Source organism: Hemitrygon akajei, chromosome 9 (assembly GCF_048418815.1).
Source record: "Hemitrygon akajei chromosome 9, sHemAka1.3, whole genome shotgun sequence".
NCBI lineage: Eukaryota > Metazoa > Chordata > Chondrichthyes > Myliobatiformes > Dasyatidae > Hemitrygon > Hemitrygon akajei.
This window is the reverse complement of record NC_133132.1, coordinates 129,526,156-129,544,745: the sequence shown is the minus strand read 5'-3', so window position 1 is coordinate 129,544,745 and position 18,590 is coordinate 129,526,156. Positions and strand designations below refer to the sequence as shown.

Genomic DNA, 18,590 nt, shown 5'->3' with positions numbered 1-18,590 from the left:
AATGTGCAATGTAGAGTGGTCAACTTGTTCCTTCCTGAAGTCCACAATCATTTCATTTGTCTTGTCCATGTTGCGGCTCAGGTGGCAGTTCTTGCACTATCCAACAAGCCTCTCAACCTCCTCTCTATATGCCAGCTCATCATTGTTGCCGAAGAGGCCAATCAGCAAACTTGATATGCCAATTAAGCTGAATCTGGCAGTCCTTGACCACTAACCCAATCCTCCAACAGAACTCTCCTCTGTATCTATTACCAGGCTCATCTAAATCCAGCCCTGGACTCCTGACCATCACCATGTTGGCTTGACTTCAGCACTGTACCACAACCTATTTCGAGCTTCCTCCAACTTCAGCCCTCAACATTTATGAATTTCCAGCTTCCCTTTTGTCAATTCACGACCTTTGAGCTTATGTTTAACATGAACCCTATTGTTCTGCTCCCTTTATCCAAGTTGCCACCGAAATCCAGATCCAACTTTCCTCGGACCATATATAAGTTAATGGCAGAAATAGTTAATTTCCCTTGGGCACCATATCAAACTATGTTACTCCATATCAAAATTGTTACTCTGGCACTTTTAAAACACCCCAGCCTCTGTCTTTGCAACAACCACTTCTCCATTCAAAACTCATAAATATGTTGTAGCATTCCTAATCTCTGTAGTTATTCTTCCAATTACATAACTGAATCCCCTTACCAGTTTCTCTCCATCTTTTACCATAATATTGAACAGCCTTCTATCACAAATCATGTACCTTCAGTTGAATTCATCTTCTATCTATTCATAACCCAAACCCTCTTAACTGTTTAACCTCATTCATCCTTACAAATGTCCATTATCATCTCTACTCAATCCAACTGAAGTCTCCACTCCAACGAAGATTTTATATATCCCTTCCCATGCAAGCATTGGGTGTACCTTCAGACATGTTACTTCTTGTTCCAGTATTATCTTCCTAAACTCTCCACTTCCAACTTTGGGAACATCCTCCTCCTCCTCATATTCCTTTAAACAGTAAAATGTAAACAAGCTTCTCTTCACTGGAACATCACTTTCTCAGGTTTAACAAACAACTTTGAATGTTCAGACCTTCGGAAATGCTTTGGAATGTCTTCCTCCATGTTAAAAAACAATGTAAATAATGTAAAACACAGGACACTTATATTCAAAAACTGGGCATAACCAAATTTCTGTTTTATTTTCTCCTTCATTAAAATTAATAGATCAATTGTTAGCGCTCTACTTAATATTACACAATTCTAATTGTTGCATAATGAAAAAAAGTACTTGAAGCATTTAAGTAAAAAAACTATTGTTTCCAAAGTACATTAAATCAAATTAACCACCTTCAAGATTTGGTCAATGTTGTAATATAGTCATTTGCTCACAACATAGTGCTAACAACATCATAGTTTTGAATTAAAGGAAAATATTGGGTAGATCACAGAAAGAATTCTTGTTTTTCTTTAAATAGTCACATGGAATATTTTACATTCACCTGACAGTAGACAGCATGGGTGAATATGCTGTAGTCCCCAGAACTACAATGAAGCATCAACCTTGAACAGCAAATGTCTGAATGGAGTTTGTCTCAAAGGTGACAATACTACATTCTCTCAGGAAGGCAAGACTAAAATTTATATAGAGAAAAGAAAGACTACTAGTTAATTTTTCTTATGACGCACTAAATCTGTGTAACGGAGTCACACGCAGACATGCAAGCCATCATTTTTTTAAAATATTTTTTATGATCATTATAATTCATAGTTACTCTACTTTTATTTAATCTTTATAAGTCTAGAATATGTTCTGGCATTAAGCAATTGAAATAAGCAAGTACTGCATATGATCACAGTATAAGCAGATAGTATACCAACAGTCTGAAGGATATGCGAAGCACAAAAGCATTAGGTAAATTCCAGCAATACAGTACAAATCAGCCTTTTTAAAATGGAAAATGGATTCTAATTTAACCAAAGTATATGGATTGTGAAATTCTCATTCTTTTTGTTTTGTTATCAGAATGGAATTATCAACACAAAGCAATGCTCTTTCTATGGAATCCTTGATTAAACCAAATCTAAAGAGCAAATTCCAAGTTATCAATCTTATTTGTTAAACTTATATTTATAGATACTATCTAACACTATAAATACCTGAACATATTCATACAGATGCAGAATGAACTGCTGTGGATACTTCACCCTCACCAAATAAAACAATCAGGTTTGTGTGACGTTTTCTTGCATCCTTCTTCAGACAGATCTCTATCAGCAAAATCATAATAAGCAAATGCAGGAACATATATTGGCACCACAAACAATGTAAATGCATGTTCCAAGCTACCATTAGAATTACAGCAGAATTTTGTTTAGTCACAAGAATGGAATCAATGCTAAACAGTTTTTTTCCAAATAAAAATACTTTTCATGTTAAGGTCAACTCTACCAGATTTTATCTTTAGATGCATAAAGTATTGTAATTCTAAATTACAAAGTTTATCAATGCACTAATTTTAACTAAAAGCTAGTTCCCATTCAGGTTTCATTAAATTGTAAAGCAAAGAATACACTGTTGGAAGAACTCATTGGGTCAGGCAGCATCTGTAAAGGCTGACGATTGATGTTTGGAGTCAAGACCTGGTATCCAATTTGTCCAAGCTCAGTCTGAATGCATTAAAGCTCTAATAATTTCATATCTGACTGTTCAGAAATCCCAGTTGTTCAGCAGCTACCTTCCCAGCTGCTGATTTCTTCACTCCCTTCCAAATCATTGACATGCCAATTCCTATGTTTACTTGAAACTCAATGAGTTGATTTCCACAATCCTTTTAAACACACTGGGTTCACTGGAAAAAGTACCATAATAATTAATAGGAATATATCCAATATTCCAGCAGGGATCAGGATGCAAAAACTCCAAGATCATCTTCAATTTTATTCAATAGCAAGGCAGACATAGTCCTCTTTTTCCCTGTATTCTAAAAATTTGGAGAAATCAGGAATTCCCTATTATGCCTACCCAGGTGTTCTGAATAACCATAAATTTACCACAAACAAATAATTTCATCAAGCAGCAAAGAACTGGTCCATCCACAGTTTAACAGATAACATTTTATATACTATATGAAAGGGATTTTCAAATCAAGAGCAGGACACAAACTCAATTTTTTTTTTCCAAAATAGTTAGGAACTACAGAACTATTCTTTCAGATAAGAAAGAAAACAATTCTGGTGAATGATCCTGCAACATGCAGTATATTAGGCATTTTATTCTCTGATAGCACAGATACACAGTTCAATACATCTATGACCAATTAAATGCCATCTGCTCAAGTTTGATCATTAAATGTCAAAATTCATTCAAAAAACAGAGGCTGTTGTCAGCTTTGGATTACAAAATCTTTCTACATTATTAGATTCAAATAAAAACAACAAGTGTTCTTGCTTCTCACCTTTATTCAAGTATTTCACAGCAGTTGGCTTACAAATTACAGTAAAAGTGTTCAAAATTCCAAAAGTTCAAAATCAAAACATTTAAATAATTTATTATCATTCTAATATGAAATGGAAAGTTATTTTAATACAATGCTCAATAACTATAGAATTCAATATATAGCATAACGTTGCAAAGCTACGCAATTCAAACAAAAATAGACACACCTTTATAGGAAACCAAAACAAGACACCAATGACTAAGAAAATAAATGTACAAATACAACAGCCAATGCTGCTTTTCAAAGGAATTCAAGCTTATATTATGATGAATCCCATGTTCATCTACATAACCTGGCATTCTCATATTCAGTGGAAATGGGATTATGAGACAAATGAAATAAAGCAATAGGAAAGACAAAAAAAACTCTAATGAAAGGAATTTAGATAAAACAATGGCAAGGTGGTGGGAGTTGAAAAATGTTAATCAATTTTGGTAACTTGTAAAAACATTTCTGGGTTTTATTAAATGCTACCAATGCTGCTACTGGCACAGGACATTAAATTGCAAATGAAATAGAGAACAAATGAATTAATTTCAAAAACAGTAAGGACGCAGCAGTTCCTGAGACCTATTCAACCCTTTTTATCAGAAACTTGCTACAAAATTCAGCTATGTTTCTCAACAAATGTACAGTTTGTAATAATTTCCCAAATCTGCTCCATAAAAAATTGCTGCAAGTTTAGTGTAATTTAGATTGTAAAATACCCTCTTGCAATTATACTTTTTAATAAATAGGAAAGGAAAACATCACTATGAAAACATATGTTAATGAATTTATGCGAGTTCCTATTAGTCTTATTAAATTTCTATAAACTTTTATTTCTCTACATTTTAAATAGATAGTCCCAAGCAGTCATTTTATTGAATATATTCAAGTCGGGAATTGAAGGCTCAGATGGAAATTCTGAAGAGCACTTTGGATTACTGCAGTTTCTTGAAGCCAAAAATTTGCAAGTTGAGTGAGGACTGCAAAATATCTTATAATCAAGTACCTTAGCTTTAGAAAGTAAACTGTTGCGCACACACACATTTATTACAGTATTCAGTAAACACTGATGGTAACTGGTAAACTGTGTGACTGAAAAAGCTGAGGTAGCTCAACAATATAGCTGCAGTAGTCCAAGATTACTGTTGGTTTGTATAAGTTACTATGTTTTGCATATTTTATTAAATGCACCTTAAATTTTGAAGAGGCTGTAGTGGATATTTGGATAGTGGGCTTTATAACACTGGACGTGCAATTGTTTGAAAAAAAATCTGTCACATTCTGTGATTGGAAAGAAAACAAAATGCCAGCTTCAATTTAGGAATAAAGACAACACTATTACAGCGGTCAGTGGCTTGAAAATTCTAAAAATTGCATCCAGTTACTCCAGCTATTTATCATGACGCAAGCTTAAGGGATCAATCCACTACAAAATGAACATTCAAATTCCAAAATCCATCAATAAAAAGCAAATCTTAAGCTAAATATCGTCAAAAAATCAATAAAATAGTTGAATCACTCCATCCAGTTTCTTAAATTAAGAAGTTTCTGCTTCACTGATGGCAAATTAATGTTGGGAGAAAAACAATGTGAACCACTTTTATATTTTATAGCACCAGACTGTGCAACAGTGATGGCAAGTGGTTTTACTCTGAAATCTCAATGAAGTCCAGTTTGGTTCTGTAGGCTAGTCTGTTCCAGGTACCTGAGACAATAGCACCAATTCACAAAAAAAGATTAAGACCAAGGCTCTGAATGTTGCTGAATGGCTCAGAAGACTGCTTCCTTGCAAGCAGTTTATGTGATGAACCTGTTCCTCTTCAAAGGTTCACAGGAATGTATGAAAGGTCTTTAATAGATTCTCCATTTCCTAAATCAATCAAAACAAAAAAAAGATAATAGTAAACAGCTTACAATATTACACAACAGCTATACCAAGACAATGCTTGATCTGGCAAAGAATCATTGAACTGAGCACAAATTAAGAAGGAAACATCCTTTCCAATTAAAAAAAAACACAAATTCTACTGTTTAAGAGAACAATGATGAAGAAATTTATCTTTTTAAAAAACACTAGAGTTAGCCACTAGAATCACTTCCTTCTTTCCATACCAGAATTAACATAGAATTATTCCACTTTAAATTCCTTTTTAACCTTCCCTGTTAATTTCTCAATTCTTAAATCCCATTGGTTAAAGTAATACCTTACTATATTCACTGACATTCCCAGAGGTGCTGTTTCCATTTGCGCACCATTATCAGCATGGTCTTTCTGCAACTCACTGCACAAAAAACTTTTGAATTGAAAAGGTGTAAGAGTTATTAAATGAGAAATTGCTGGGAATATTCAATAAGTCAGGCAGTACGTCATGCAGAGACAATAAAAAACCATTTCAATAGAATAAATGACCTGAAACTTGAATTCTATTACTCTACAAAGATGCTGCCCAACATGCTGAGTACTCTCAACATTTTCTGTTTTATTTTCAGAAATCCAGCATCTGCTGTATTCTATTTTCCGTGCAGAAATGAATCTAAGATTTCATTAGAAGTCTTGCTATACTGGTTCAAACCTAGACTATTGCAAGTTTGACCTCATCTTAGTGTATTTAAGTATGCATCATGTGGGGACTGTTATGTGACATCTATTCTTTCCCTGAGGACTTGGAAAATTGGAAACTGTCTTTTACTCAGAAAAATGAAACTGACCCTGCACATGGTATGAATTTGATTTCTAAAGCCAGCAATATTCTTTTCACACATAAAGGCTTTCTCTTGCCAAGATAATAACAATAAACTTTCATATCCATATTTTAAAATTCCTTGCCAAAAATACTGGGACTAAAAATGGCAAACTACTGGCTGATCTTCTACAGAGATTTATTCAGATCAGTATAGCAACAATGAGGTACAAAGTCTCATAAACAGAAAAAAATAATCTAATTCAAGTTGCAGAATTCACCAACCAAAGGAAAACTACAATAAACTGGTAATCTTACCCTAGTGTACTTGCAATATTTAGTGTTGGTGGAATCAACATTTTGAAATAGAGTCTGACTTGACAATAGAACTATGAAGCAAGGTTCTCCTGCACACACACAATGCTGGAGGAAATCAGCACGTCAGGAAGTATATACAGAGGGAAATAAATAGTCGATATCACTGGGCTGAGACCCATCATCAGGACTGAAAAGGAAGGAGTCAGAAGCCAGAGAAAGGAGAGGAGAATAAGCTGGCAGCAGCTAGGTGAAAGGGAAGGTGAGTAGGTGGGGGTGAAGGGATGAAATGGAATTACAGGTGGGGGTGAAGGGATGAAAGGGAATTACATGAGAAGCCGGGAGATAAAAGGTGAAAAAGGCTGAAAAATGAGGAATTGAATAGGAGAGTAGACCATGGAATAAAGGAGGAGGTAAGGAACAACAGGGAGGTTATGGACAGATCATAAGGGCAGGAAAGGCGAAAGAGCCACCAATAAGAGGAAAAACAATAAAGAAGGGCAGGAGAGGGAAAAGTGGAAAGTGGTTTCTGGACATTAGAGAAATCAAAATCCATGCCATCAGAGACTACCCAGGTATTGTTCCTCCAAATTGCATTTGTTCTCCTTGTGGCAGTATAAGCCATAGACAGACTGGTGTGGGAATGGCTGTGCAGCAGATAGAGCAAAAGTGCTTGAAGCAATCCCCAAATCTGCATCATAACTCACCGATATAGAGGAAGCCACACTGCGAGGCACCGGAAACAATAAATGACCCTAGGCAGATTCGCAGGTGAAGCCCTGACTTATCTGAAAGACTGTTTAGAACCCTGAAAGGTGGTGAGGAAGGAGGCATCAGGGCAAGTGCAGCACTTGTAATAAGTGCCAGGAAAGAGATTTGTGGAGATGGATGAGTGGATAATGGAGTCACAGAAAACTTGTGTTTTGGGGGTCTGACTGGAAGCAGTTATTAACGTTTAACTTTTCAAACAATACGAAAACTGTACAATTATCAAAAATATTTACCGTTACATAAAAACTGCATGCACTCAACTTTCAACTGTACAACAAAGTGGAAGATCATTTAGACAAAATATCATAGACCTCTGTCTGGAATGAGACTAATACATAACTCTGCAAAATAACACTACAAATACATGCACATTTATCTATTTCACTTTAAAAGTGCTGGAGAAGACACAAAATTTATATATCTTGTACAAGTCAATGAATAACTACAGCATTAATTAACCCAGGTTGCTGGTAATTATGCTTTCCAAATGTCAAACGATGTAAAGAAGGATTAAAATATTCATGGGGAGGGTGGGATTTTTTTATAGAAACAACTCATTAAATGCACTATACTACAAGAAAATTGTATAAATGTTCTGTTTAAATAAAGTTTGTTATCTACAATCTTTTAAAGTACTTTCCATTGCTTTTAGTCAGCTAACTTCCTGGCACATGTGGAAACCCATGTTTAAGAGATACTATTAAAAAATCTACATTACAGGAAGTATATTCCCAATGTAGATTGCTCCTTCAGAGGTTAAACAGGGGTAAAATAAGCTATATTTACACTCTTCCATTTGTGTCTTTTTGCTTGCAATCTTTCACTTTTTGGAACACTGGGTTCCAGATAATTTGAAATCTGGAGTGATAAGCTGACTCCCCTGTCCCAACAAAAGCCACAATGATAACAGCTGCCCATTTTAAGTATTATATTAATGTGTCAAATTTCCACCACCTGGCATTACAAAATTTGGATGGAAAACAACATCCTGCCACTGTCCTTTACTACTCTGAATGGTCAATGATTGATTCGCTGATGTGGTTCAGTCGTCACTTAAAATGAACATTTAATAGCTTGCTATTAAACTTGAGAAAATCAATAAAACCGTATGCAAAAAAAACATAAATTTAATTATCTGCAAACAGGATATCAGAGGTTAAGTTTCAACCAAGGAACACAACCCCTTAATTGAATGAAGGGTAAGAGGTATGTTGTTAAATAATCCTCAAAGGTTTTGTTTTCAAAATCTCAAAAGCAAATACCTTGACATTCAAGAGCACATTATTAGTTAATTCAAAGATCAAATAACAAAATTTATCCTTCTCATATCTTTAACATATTCATACTGTTATGTAATCCAAATAATCAAGTTAACCACCAACTTATAAATACACCTTCTTTCTTACTGGACAGTGGTCCAGATTATAGGAAGGGACACTTAGAATATTGTTTTTAAGGTTAATTTATAGCTGCTTCATTATTGTAGTGATTTTGCTTCACATCAACCCAACACATTAGCTTGAATCCAAGAGAAGGGCCTGCATCAACATTGCCTTTCCTCATTTCTATCTTATCAGAACTCAAAAGGTGGCAATCTGACGCATTTGATCCATCACAACTTCCACAGAACAATCCCATTAATACAGTTGCCATTTCCATATTTCTATTTACCCCTGCAAATTACTTGCCCTCTCAAGTCCATCAATTCCCTTTGTTTCTTTTGCCAATAATCTGTACCAAAGTGCAAGCTTTGGGTTGCCAATAGGATTGTTGTGATGGGAAATTTTAACTTTCCTAATATTGATTGGCATCTCCTTAGCGCAAGGGGTTTAGTAGGGGTGGAGTTTGTTAAGTGTGTTCAGGAAGGTTTCCTGACACAATATATAGATAAGCCAACTAGAGGAGAGGCTGTACTTGATCTGGTATAGGGAAATAAATCTGGTCAGGTGTCAGATCTCTCGGTGGGAGAGCACTTTGGAGGCAGTGACCACAACTATTTCCTGGAGCGGGAAAGGAGCAAACAATTTGGGAAAACACTTAATTGGAGTAAGGGAAATATGATGCTATTAGGCAGAACTTGGGATCATAAATTGGGAGCAGATGTTCTCAGGGAAATGCACGGCAGAAATTTTCAAGGAACACTTGCATGGAGTTCTGCATAGGTATGTTCCATTGAAGCAGGGGAAGGATGGTAGAGTTAAAGAAACATGGTGTACAAAGTATATAGAAAATCTAATTCAGAAGAAAGCTTATGAAAGGTTCAAGAAACTAGGTACTGTTACAGCTCCAGAAAATTTACCAGGTTGCAAGGAAGGAGCTTAAGAATGGAATTAGGAGAGCCAGAAGGGGCCACGAGAAGGTCTTGGTGAGCGGGACTTTAAGGAAAACCCCCAAGGCCTTCTACAAGTATGTGAAGAGCAAGAGAATGAGCTGTGTGAGAATAGGACCAATCAGGTGCAATAGTGGAAACATGTGCATGGAGTCAGAGGAGTTGCAGAGGTACTTAATAAATACTTTGCTTCAGTATTCACCAAGGCAAAAGACCTTAGCAATTGTGTGGATGATTTTCAGCAGAGTGAAACATATAGACATTAAGAAAGAGGATGTGCTGGAGATTTTGAAAAGCATTTAGTTGGATAAGTCACTGGGACCAGATGAGATATACACCAGGCTACAATGGAAAGCGAGGGAGGAGTTTGCTGAGCCTCTTGAGATGACCTTTGCATCATCAATAGGGACAAGAGAAGTACCAGAGAATTGGAGGGTTGCAAATGTTGTTCCCTTGTTCAAGAAAGGGTGTGGAGATAACCCAGGAAATTATACACCAGTGAGTCTGACTTCAGTGGTGGACAAGTTGTTGGAGAAGATCCTGAGAGGCGGAATTTATGAGCATTTAGAGAGACATAATCTGATTAGGGATAGTCAGCATGGCTTTGTCAAGGGCAGGTCATGCCTTATGAGTCTGATTGAATTCATTGAGGATGTAATAAAACACATTAATGAAGGTAGAGCAGTGGATGTAGTGTATCTGGATTTCAGTAAGGCATTTGATAAGGTTCCTTCAGAAAGTAAGGAGGCATGGGATCCAAGGAGACCTTGCTTTGTGGATCTAGAATTGGATTGCCCACAGAAGGCAAAGGGTGGTCGTAGATGGTTTGTATTCTGCATGGTGGTCATGACTAGCGGTGTTCTGCAGGGATCTGTTCTGGGAACCCTCCTCTTTGTAATTTTTATAAATGACCTGGATGAAGAAGTAGAAGGGTGGTTTAGTAAGTTTGCTAGTGACACAAAGGTTGGGGATGTTGTGGATAGTCTGGAGGATTGTCAGAGGTTACAGTGGGACATCGATAGGATGTAGAACTGGGCTGATAAGTGGGAGATGGTCTTCAACCCGATAAGTGTGAAATGGTTCATTTTGGTAGGTCCAATTTGAGGACAGAATATAACCTGTTGCGCAGGTTGACAGTGCTGTTAAGAAGGTGTATGGTGTGTTGGCATTCATCAACCGTGGGATTGAGTTCAAGAGCCGTGAGGTAATGTTACAGCTATACAAGACCTTGGTTAGAACCCACTTGGAGTACTGTGTTCAGTTCTGGTCACCTCACTACAGGAAGGATATGGATACTATAGAGAGAGTGCAGAGGGGATTTACAAGGATGTTGCCTGGATTGGAGGGTGTACCATATGAGAATATGTTGAATGTACTTGGCCTTTTCTCCTAGGAGCAATGAAGAATGAGAGGTGACCTGATAGAGATGTATAAGATGAGGGGCATTGATCATGTGGATAGCCAGAGGCTTTTTCCCAGGGCAGAAATGGCTAATACAAGCGGGCATAGTTTTAAGGTGCTTGGAAATAGGTATCAAGGGGATGTTGGAGCTAAGTTTTCACACAGAAAGTGGTGGGTGCATGGAATGTACTGCCGGTGGTGATGGTGGAAACCGATACAATAAGGTCTTTTAAGAGCCTCTTAGATAGGTGCATGGAGCTTAGAAAAATAGAGAGCTATGTGCTAGGGAAATTCCAGGCAGTCTCTAGGGTAGGTTACATGGTCAGCACAACACTGTGGGCCGAATGGCCTGTAATAAGCTGTAAATTTCTATGTTCTTACTGCAGCCAGTTAATCTTCCAGCTAACAGGCCATGGGGAGAAACCAGAATACACAAAATACTTGCTTATGGTGCAAAAATGTAAAATTCCTACTAATAGTATCAAAATTGCCTGGAGCTGCCACCCTATATATTTTAATATTTGTAAAATTAAGATTCCATCTCTATAACCCATTACCAAATGATTTTTATTACCTATATACTTGAAAATCTCATATTTATGTCATAATTGTTTCTTCTTAACTACCTTGTCTCATACTTGTCTCAAAAGCTATTTTTCCTCTTACACAGATAAATACTGCAAATATTTATGAAGTGCGAAGTTTTCATTACAATTTTTAAACAATTGTAATAAATACTTCCTGATATACAGTGGAATTATTTTAGGTATGCAAGATTCCTAAGTTTCCTAAATTAAGGTATTAATTTTCTTAGAAGTTACAGGGAAGTTACAGAAGTGGAATTTCATTACAGGGATAGTCATTGTCAAACTATATTGTAACATACTGCAGATAATATTCTTTTGCATCAGTGAACTGAACTTTATTTACATGTGGCCAAAACTCATCAACTAACAAAGAAAATTCCTCTCCCTTGACAGTATATAAGTTTAAATACTTTTTCAATGCAATGGCCTCTTCCATTAACTGACTTACTGCTTTATAAGATATTCCAAACTGTGCATTATTCCAAGTTAAAACCCCAAGAAAAAACAATGGTTCTGTGAGATATACATGTACAGTAGTTGTAACTGAAATAAAATTACCAACTATTAAAATGTCAAAAATCTTTACACTCAAAAGTTATGTTTTGTTAAAAGAAGAAAATTCTTAAATACAGATCATTTACAGTACAAAGAAATTGAACATCCAAATGTATTGCAATCCGGTTCATTAGGTTTTAAACATATGAGGCTTATCAGGTAATTAGTAATCTTAAAAATAATACTGATTCAAAAACAGCATGATTGATATTTTTAAGCATTACAAAGGTCAGACAGCATTTGTGAACTGATTATGCATCATCTCGAAAAAAAAGTTCATTTTTTTCCAGATACTGCCCCAGTGATTGAGTACAACCAGCATCACTTTTAAAAGATGTAAGACTATTGTTCTCTTAACTGTGAATTATTTGCCACTAAGTAAATATTAGATAAGTCAATGCTTACCTCAAGTAACTGAGTTTTGTCATACTCCTTGCGATGATGATAGATACATTGACTAAGCAAAGAATAAAGCTTTTCAAGTTGATCAACTGTGAAGTTATTGCTCGTCTTAGTGGCCAATTGGAGAATATGCTACAAAAGATGGAAATTCTTGTTAATATCAACTGTGTGTATAGATATATAAATTGTTTGTAAATAATATTGCTGGTGAGTATTATTCCATGGATATTCCATTCATGGACTACCCTTAATATGTGAAGGAAACCACCAATTATAACCCCTTAGCAACACACACAAAATGCTGGAGAAATGCTGCAGATCAGGCAGCATCTATGGAAATGAATAAACAATCAACGTTTCACGCCAAGACCCTTCTTCAAAACCATTTTGTGTGTGTTGCTTTGGATTTCCAGCATCTGCAGACTTTCTTATGTTTATGAATTAATACCTCTTTTTCAATTGACTTTTATGACTTCAATTAACATTAAAAAATCTCAAGTCCTTTAAAAATTCAAACTTAAAATTAGTTCAGCTTTGACTTTCAGATTTACAGCATTTTCATTATGTTGTTTTCAGGTGCCAGTCAGCTATGTACCTTCAATCGTGCATGGTCCACAATTACTGGAGGGATGGGTTCAGGTACGTCCTGCTCCATGTGGACCACTGTCTTCTGTTCCCCTTGTTCTGGATGACTGGATTTCATCTTGCCCAAAACTAAAGGAGATTTTCAGTAAATTTCCTTCATTCACAATAACCAGACAGAAACTATCATATAACTTTGCACCTTAATTTCCAAAACTTCAATAGTGAGAAACAAATTTTAAAATTATTAACATTAAATCACTTTTTTCCACAAGCCAGCTAAGATACACACAGGTTATATATATTCTGGAAATTTTTATTTAAATCACTTAACCTGATCATCAATTGAGTTAAGATAGTCACAAGCACCCAGAAAATTTTAACATATTTTCAAAAAGCTGCATTTCAAATGGACAATAAAAGATTTGCACCTCCATAGCATCTTTCATTACCTCAGGACATCACAAAGCAAACATTATTCTGACATTACTTGGTTGTAAAATTTCCCCAAGCCCAAAATAAACTCAAGAAGCAGAATAACTGGTATTTTATAATTGATTTCTGTTCAGCTAGTTATTTTTAAAAATTGAAGTGAAAATGAGCTGCCTTATAGGAATACATCCCTACCTTTTTAGCATTACACTTTTGCAAAGGCCCTAATTTGCTGGAAAAATAGCAGTAAGTTCACAGCACACACCATTATTAGTACATTTGAAAATTTGTCTGAGAAATATGGCAAAATATATGAATCACCATAAACCACTGAACAATATAGTGCTAGTCTAATGACAACAGTATAACAGTAACCATCTTCAAATAAAACTGGAGTTTCAATCCTGCAGGAAATACATAAATTTTAACATATAACATGTTGACAGTTGAGCTTCGAACATGAAAATATATTTTGTTTGAAATCTGAAAAAATATGGAGAAGCAAATCCTTTTCTCTCTAGAGCAACACCTTAAAGCAAAAGAATAATTAAATGCAAACTGCAATCCACTTCTTCAAAGATATAAAACATTAAGAGTCTTTTGGTTTTCAATTGCAATGTTCAAAATTGATTGGACTCTTACCTATGAAATATCCATAGACTGCTAAAACTTCATTTGCAAGGGGAAATCTCTGACCTTTGCACAGCCAGTCATTATTATCTAATTAAAAATCCCAACCAGACCGTAGAATATCCTTTCAATCATAAACAAAGAGCTACTGTCTGGTTAAGTTTGTCATTAAAGATGATATGCACATTTAAGCAGATATCACAAGGAGAAACAGTGAGGCAGAATTTCCAAAATACCACTAGATGTTGCTCCAGTAACTATCCTCATTTACAGACATTTCTTCTTGTATGTTCAGTGAGTGCCTATTCAAGCTCATTTGATTATCTTTTGATTTGCCAACCATGAATCTTGAAGCGACTCCACGGTGACACCAAGCACTCCACAGACTTCAGTGTCCCAGTTCAAACTCCTGTTTCATCTGCCAGTTCTTTAAATACAGACAGTGCTGACAAAGTTAGCCTCTGTATACATTTACCCACAGAACATGTAAGAGTCTATTTTCATGGTAACCAATCAGCAGTTTGGACCACCTTCATCTTCTTACAACAGTTAAGTGGTGCAAATGTACCAAATTGAAATGCATCTGCCCAGTCAGCCCTCATTGCAGCAACATCTCATCTCCAGGGTTATGTGACAGAAACTTAAGGAAATACTTAAGTTTTTTTTTCCGTAATGGAAAGACCTAATGCCCATTTTAGGAACAAAAGTATCAAATTCAACTGGACTTTGAGCTCAGCCACCTTCTGATTGATGATGGACTAAAATCCAAATTCTAAGACAACAAAACAGAACACTGGGACTAAACTCTAAATAGTGGTCGCCAACCCATCGATCTTTGAGACTTTCCCAGTAGGTCCCGAAAAAAAAAGAAAAACAAGTACACAAACACCGTTGAGAGATTGTTTCCGGGTTGAGGGGTTTTAGTTCCATTCTTTCTGCCCAGTGCGCATGCGCGTAGCTCCCCTGCACTACACAGTGTACATCAGTGGTCCCCAACCACAAGGCCGCGAGGAAACGATATGAGTCAGCTGCATCTTTCCTCATTCCCTGTCACGCCCACTGTTGAATTTGAACCCACGCGAGGTCATCAGTCGACTAAATGCAGTGACACCCTTGCGCCAGGGATCACTGGTTGGCCTCGTGAAGCCAGCGGGAAGTGCCGTTGCTACTGGCCTGGAGCGTGGACCGATGGGCACCGCCTCTAAACCTGTTCAGCACACCGAATGTTTGTGGGGAACCCGGTGCTAAAATATTCACAGACGACCTAATTTGGGCTCAGGGTTTCATAAGTAGCAGAGCCACTACCTCGCTGCGATCTACTGAAGTAAACTTTTGTCAGCCGATAGATCCTACGGGGGAGGGGAGTGTGGGCTGGTGCCCTGTCGCTCTCTCCGCTCGCTCGGTCGGTCACTCTCTCTGGACTGCGACCACCGTGGCCCCGGAATGGGAACAGCCGCACCTGGCCAAGGTGTCTGGTGGGCAGGAGGCTGGAGTTCAGGCCCGGAGGCTGTCAAATGAGGCAATGAAGCCCTCAAAACTGCTTCAGTACACTGAGACCAAGCACCCTGCACTTAAAGACAAACCCATTGAGTTTTCTGAGCGGAAAAAACGTGAGCAAGCGGGACAGAAGCTAAGTGCCGATAGCCGCGAAAACTAAATTGTGGAACAGACTGGACATAAGGAACCTGCTTCGAGTATCGCTGTATCCGGTCACGTTTAACACTCCCCCCCCACCCCCCACCGTCAGCCAGTCCGCAAGAATACTGTCAATATCAAACCGGTCCGCGGTGCAAAAAAGGCCAGGTACCCCTGGTGTTTATACATTATTTCTACTTCCGGGTTGCGGGGTTTTACTTCCGGTCTTTTCTGCCCCGGTATGCATGCATGTAACTAATCAATCTGGGGTCGATCTTGCCTTTCACTAAGGCCGAGGTAGGGGATCTTGGGTTTAAAAAAGTTGGTGACCACTACTCTAAAGCATAAACAAATCCACAGAATTTCTACAAAATCTTTGAATGTTGTTAATCACCAGTATTACCAAGGGTGGAGAAGAGTGAAACAGAGACAAAGTGAATGCAAGAGGAGGGGTGGAGGGAGGTCAACACAAGCAGCTTGCTGTTAGGGGAATACAACAGAAAAATTCTGATGTTTTGCTGGTCAAAACAAGACCTGTCCCAGTGTTAGTCAACTGTGGCAGTGGTATTGGATATTAGAAATTACAAATTACATTCCCTCAACTGTATCAACTAAATACTATTTCAGATCATCACTGTGTGGTCATAACAAACCTATGCCTTCAGGAGAACTCATCAGGTAAAGTGACAGCTTATTAAATGGTAATTTATTACTTCTCCTATCTCAGTTCTGGCAACATCATTAATTGGCTTGTGGACTTCATAAAAACAAAGAATTGTTATCTTTTTTATTCTTATTAAAAGAAGAAAACTGACAACAAACAGAAAGAGATTGCCCTCAATGCATGTTTTAAATCTTAATAACAGCAGAACGTCCTTTGCCTGACAGCACTCAGGAAGGAAGTGTCCATTCTAATCCACAGCAAGGATGCATCCATAGAAAACTACACTGAAAAGATAGTGTTAACACAAAGGGCAGTTACAAAACTCCTAAATAGACAAAAATAGATAATTCAAAATACTAAAACAGTTAACTTAAAGGAAACTACAAAGGGTCTAGGATTAATTCAACTCTGCAATTCATTTTATGTATTATAACTGTTGATAACCCAAGCACAAATCTTAAACTAAAGGAATTTTAATTTGATTGCAGTAGCTTCAGAACATGACTTTAATAATATTGTTCTTAGTATTGTATTATAAGGCTTTGCAATAATCACATTAATTTAATAATTTCAGTCAACAGCACCGTTTCCTTGTTATTTTACTTTTGAAGCAGTCAAATTTGCACTTCTCTATACAGACTTTAGAACTTTATTTTCCCCATTCATTCAGTTAGTACTCCTTGATCCTGTACATTGTGTTTAATTTATGACGTAAAGATCAAGGTCATACATATGTCCTCAAATCTGTCTCAATTCCAAACTTAAAACTCCAGTACCTCCTAGTTCTCATCTCACAAAAGAGCAACAAATGGTACCCACTCATTATAAGTACTATTATAATGGGTAGATTTTCTGTCTTGATCATTAGATTTAAATTCTGATCACACAGATGAAAATAACTTTGTCAGCTTCCCATCCATTATCCCATTTTTCTATTAATTACTTTGTTAATTTACTATTGGGCTACAGTGACAGCTTCATACCAACTAATCTCAAAAATATGTGGCACAGATTTATTTTACCTCTGCAACTGTAAAAGTGAATTTACAGAATGACATATTACAGTGACTTCACTTAATCAAATAAATACTACATTAAAAGAACCTAAAAGCAAGTAAATAAAATTACCATCTTTTTCTGGTCCTAATGCTTTAAGATCAACATCTTTATTCTGAGAACACTTTGTTGCCATGGTTGCCTGTGTTGTACCAATTACAGTTTGTGAGCCATCTTCAACCAGTTGTTTTTTGTCATCTTCTCTTACTGATATCTTTGAGTTTGGCACGAGCTGAGTCATTAACTCCTTGGTGGGTTCAAGCTCCTTTCCAGGCTCATGTTTTGCAACAGACAAATCAATGTCAGGTGCAGAATTAGCAGGTGTACATGTCCTGTGAGCTAAACATTCTTGAACAGGTTCACTTTCAGCACTTGCCATAGATTCATCACTCCATGTGCACTCATTTGGTACTGTCCCTTTGCCATTTGTGCAGGCATCATTAGGTACACATTGTTCTCCTGGGGCAGCATTTGTTTTCCTTACAGAAAACTCATTATTACCATCTAGTTGAAAGCTTGCTGACCCATCTTTCTTTGGGGATTTGAGATCACTATTCCTTTTTTCCACTGTACCATTTTCAAGTTTATTTTCCACCTGGCCAACATCCATGATATCACATGATGATTCATCATTGGTCAAAGAGAGATCTCCATTCTCATGATAATCTGTACTAACTTCCAATTCTCCATTCTCTGCTAGCTCACTTTCTTCACCTTGGTCACCATCACGTTCATCATGTTTAATGTCATCATCTTCTTTCTTCAGGTGGCTCACTTTTTTTGGCTTTCTAATAATACCACGGCCCCACTTAGAACGACGACGTGGTTTCCTTTTAATGTGAACTGTTGAGTAACACATGACAGAAATTAATATTGACTAATAATACAACAAAACTTACAGCAATTCATGTTGGTTTTTCAATGATCTGCTGATAAGTATTTCACTTACTACTGCTTTCAATACTTAATCCATGATAGGCACCATCATGCAAAACTACCATATAGGTTTTCTTCAAGATTATTATATCCCACTGCTTAATGGATTAATTTTGGCTAAACAACGCCA

General features: G+C 36.8%; 1 protein-coding gene across 2 annotated transcripts in view; it reads right to left on the bottom strand.

Moving 5' to 3' along the window:
* Nucleotides 1-3,440: 3,440 nt before the first annotated feature.
* atad2b (ATPase family AAA domain containing 2B) overlaps nt 3,441-18,590 on the bottom strand; it is a 195,184-nt gene continuing 180,034 nt past the window's right edge. For both annotated transcript variants that reach the window (XM_073056957.1, XM_073056959.1), the window contains exons 25-28: nt 17,597-18,367; nt 13,121-13,239; nt 12,529-12,657; nt 3,441-5,354 (exon numbers count right to left, since the gene is read on the bottom strand). In XM_073056957.1, the coding sequence (XP_072913058.1) occupies nt 5,313-5,354; nt 12,529-12,657; nt 13,121-13,239; nt 17,597-18,367 (1,061 nt within the window). In that variant the 3' untranslated portion in view covers nt 3,441-5,312. The remainder of the gene's footprint in view (nt 5,355-12,528; nt 12,658-13,120; nt 13,240-17,596; nt 18,368-18,590) is intronic.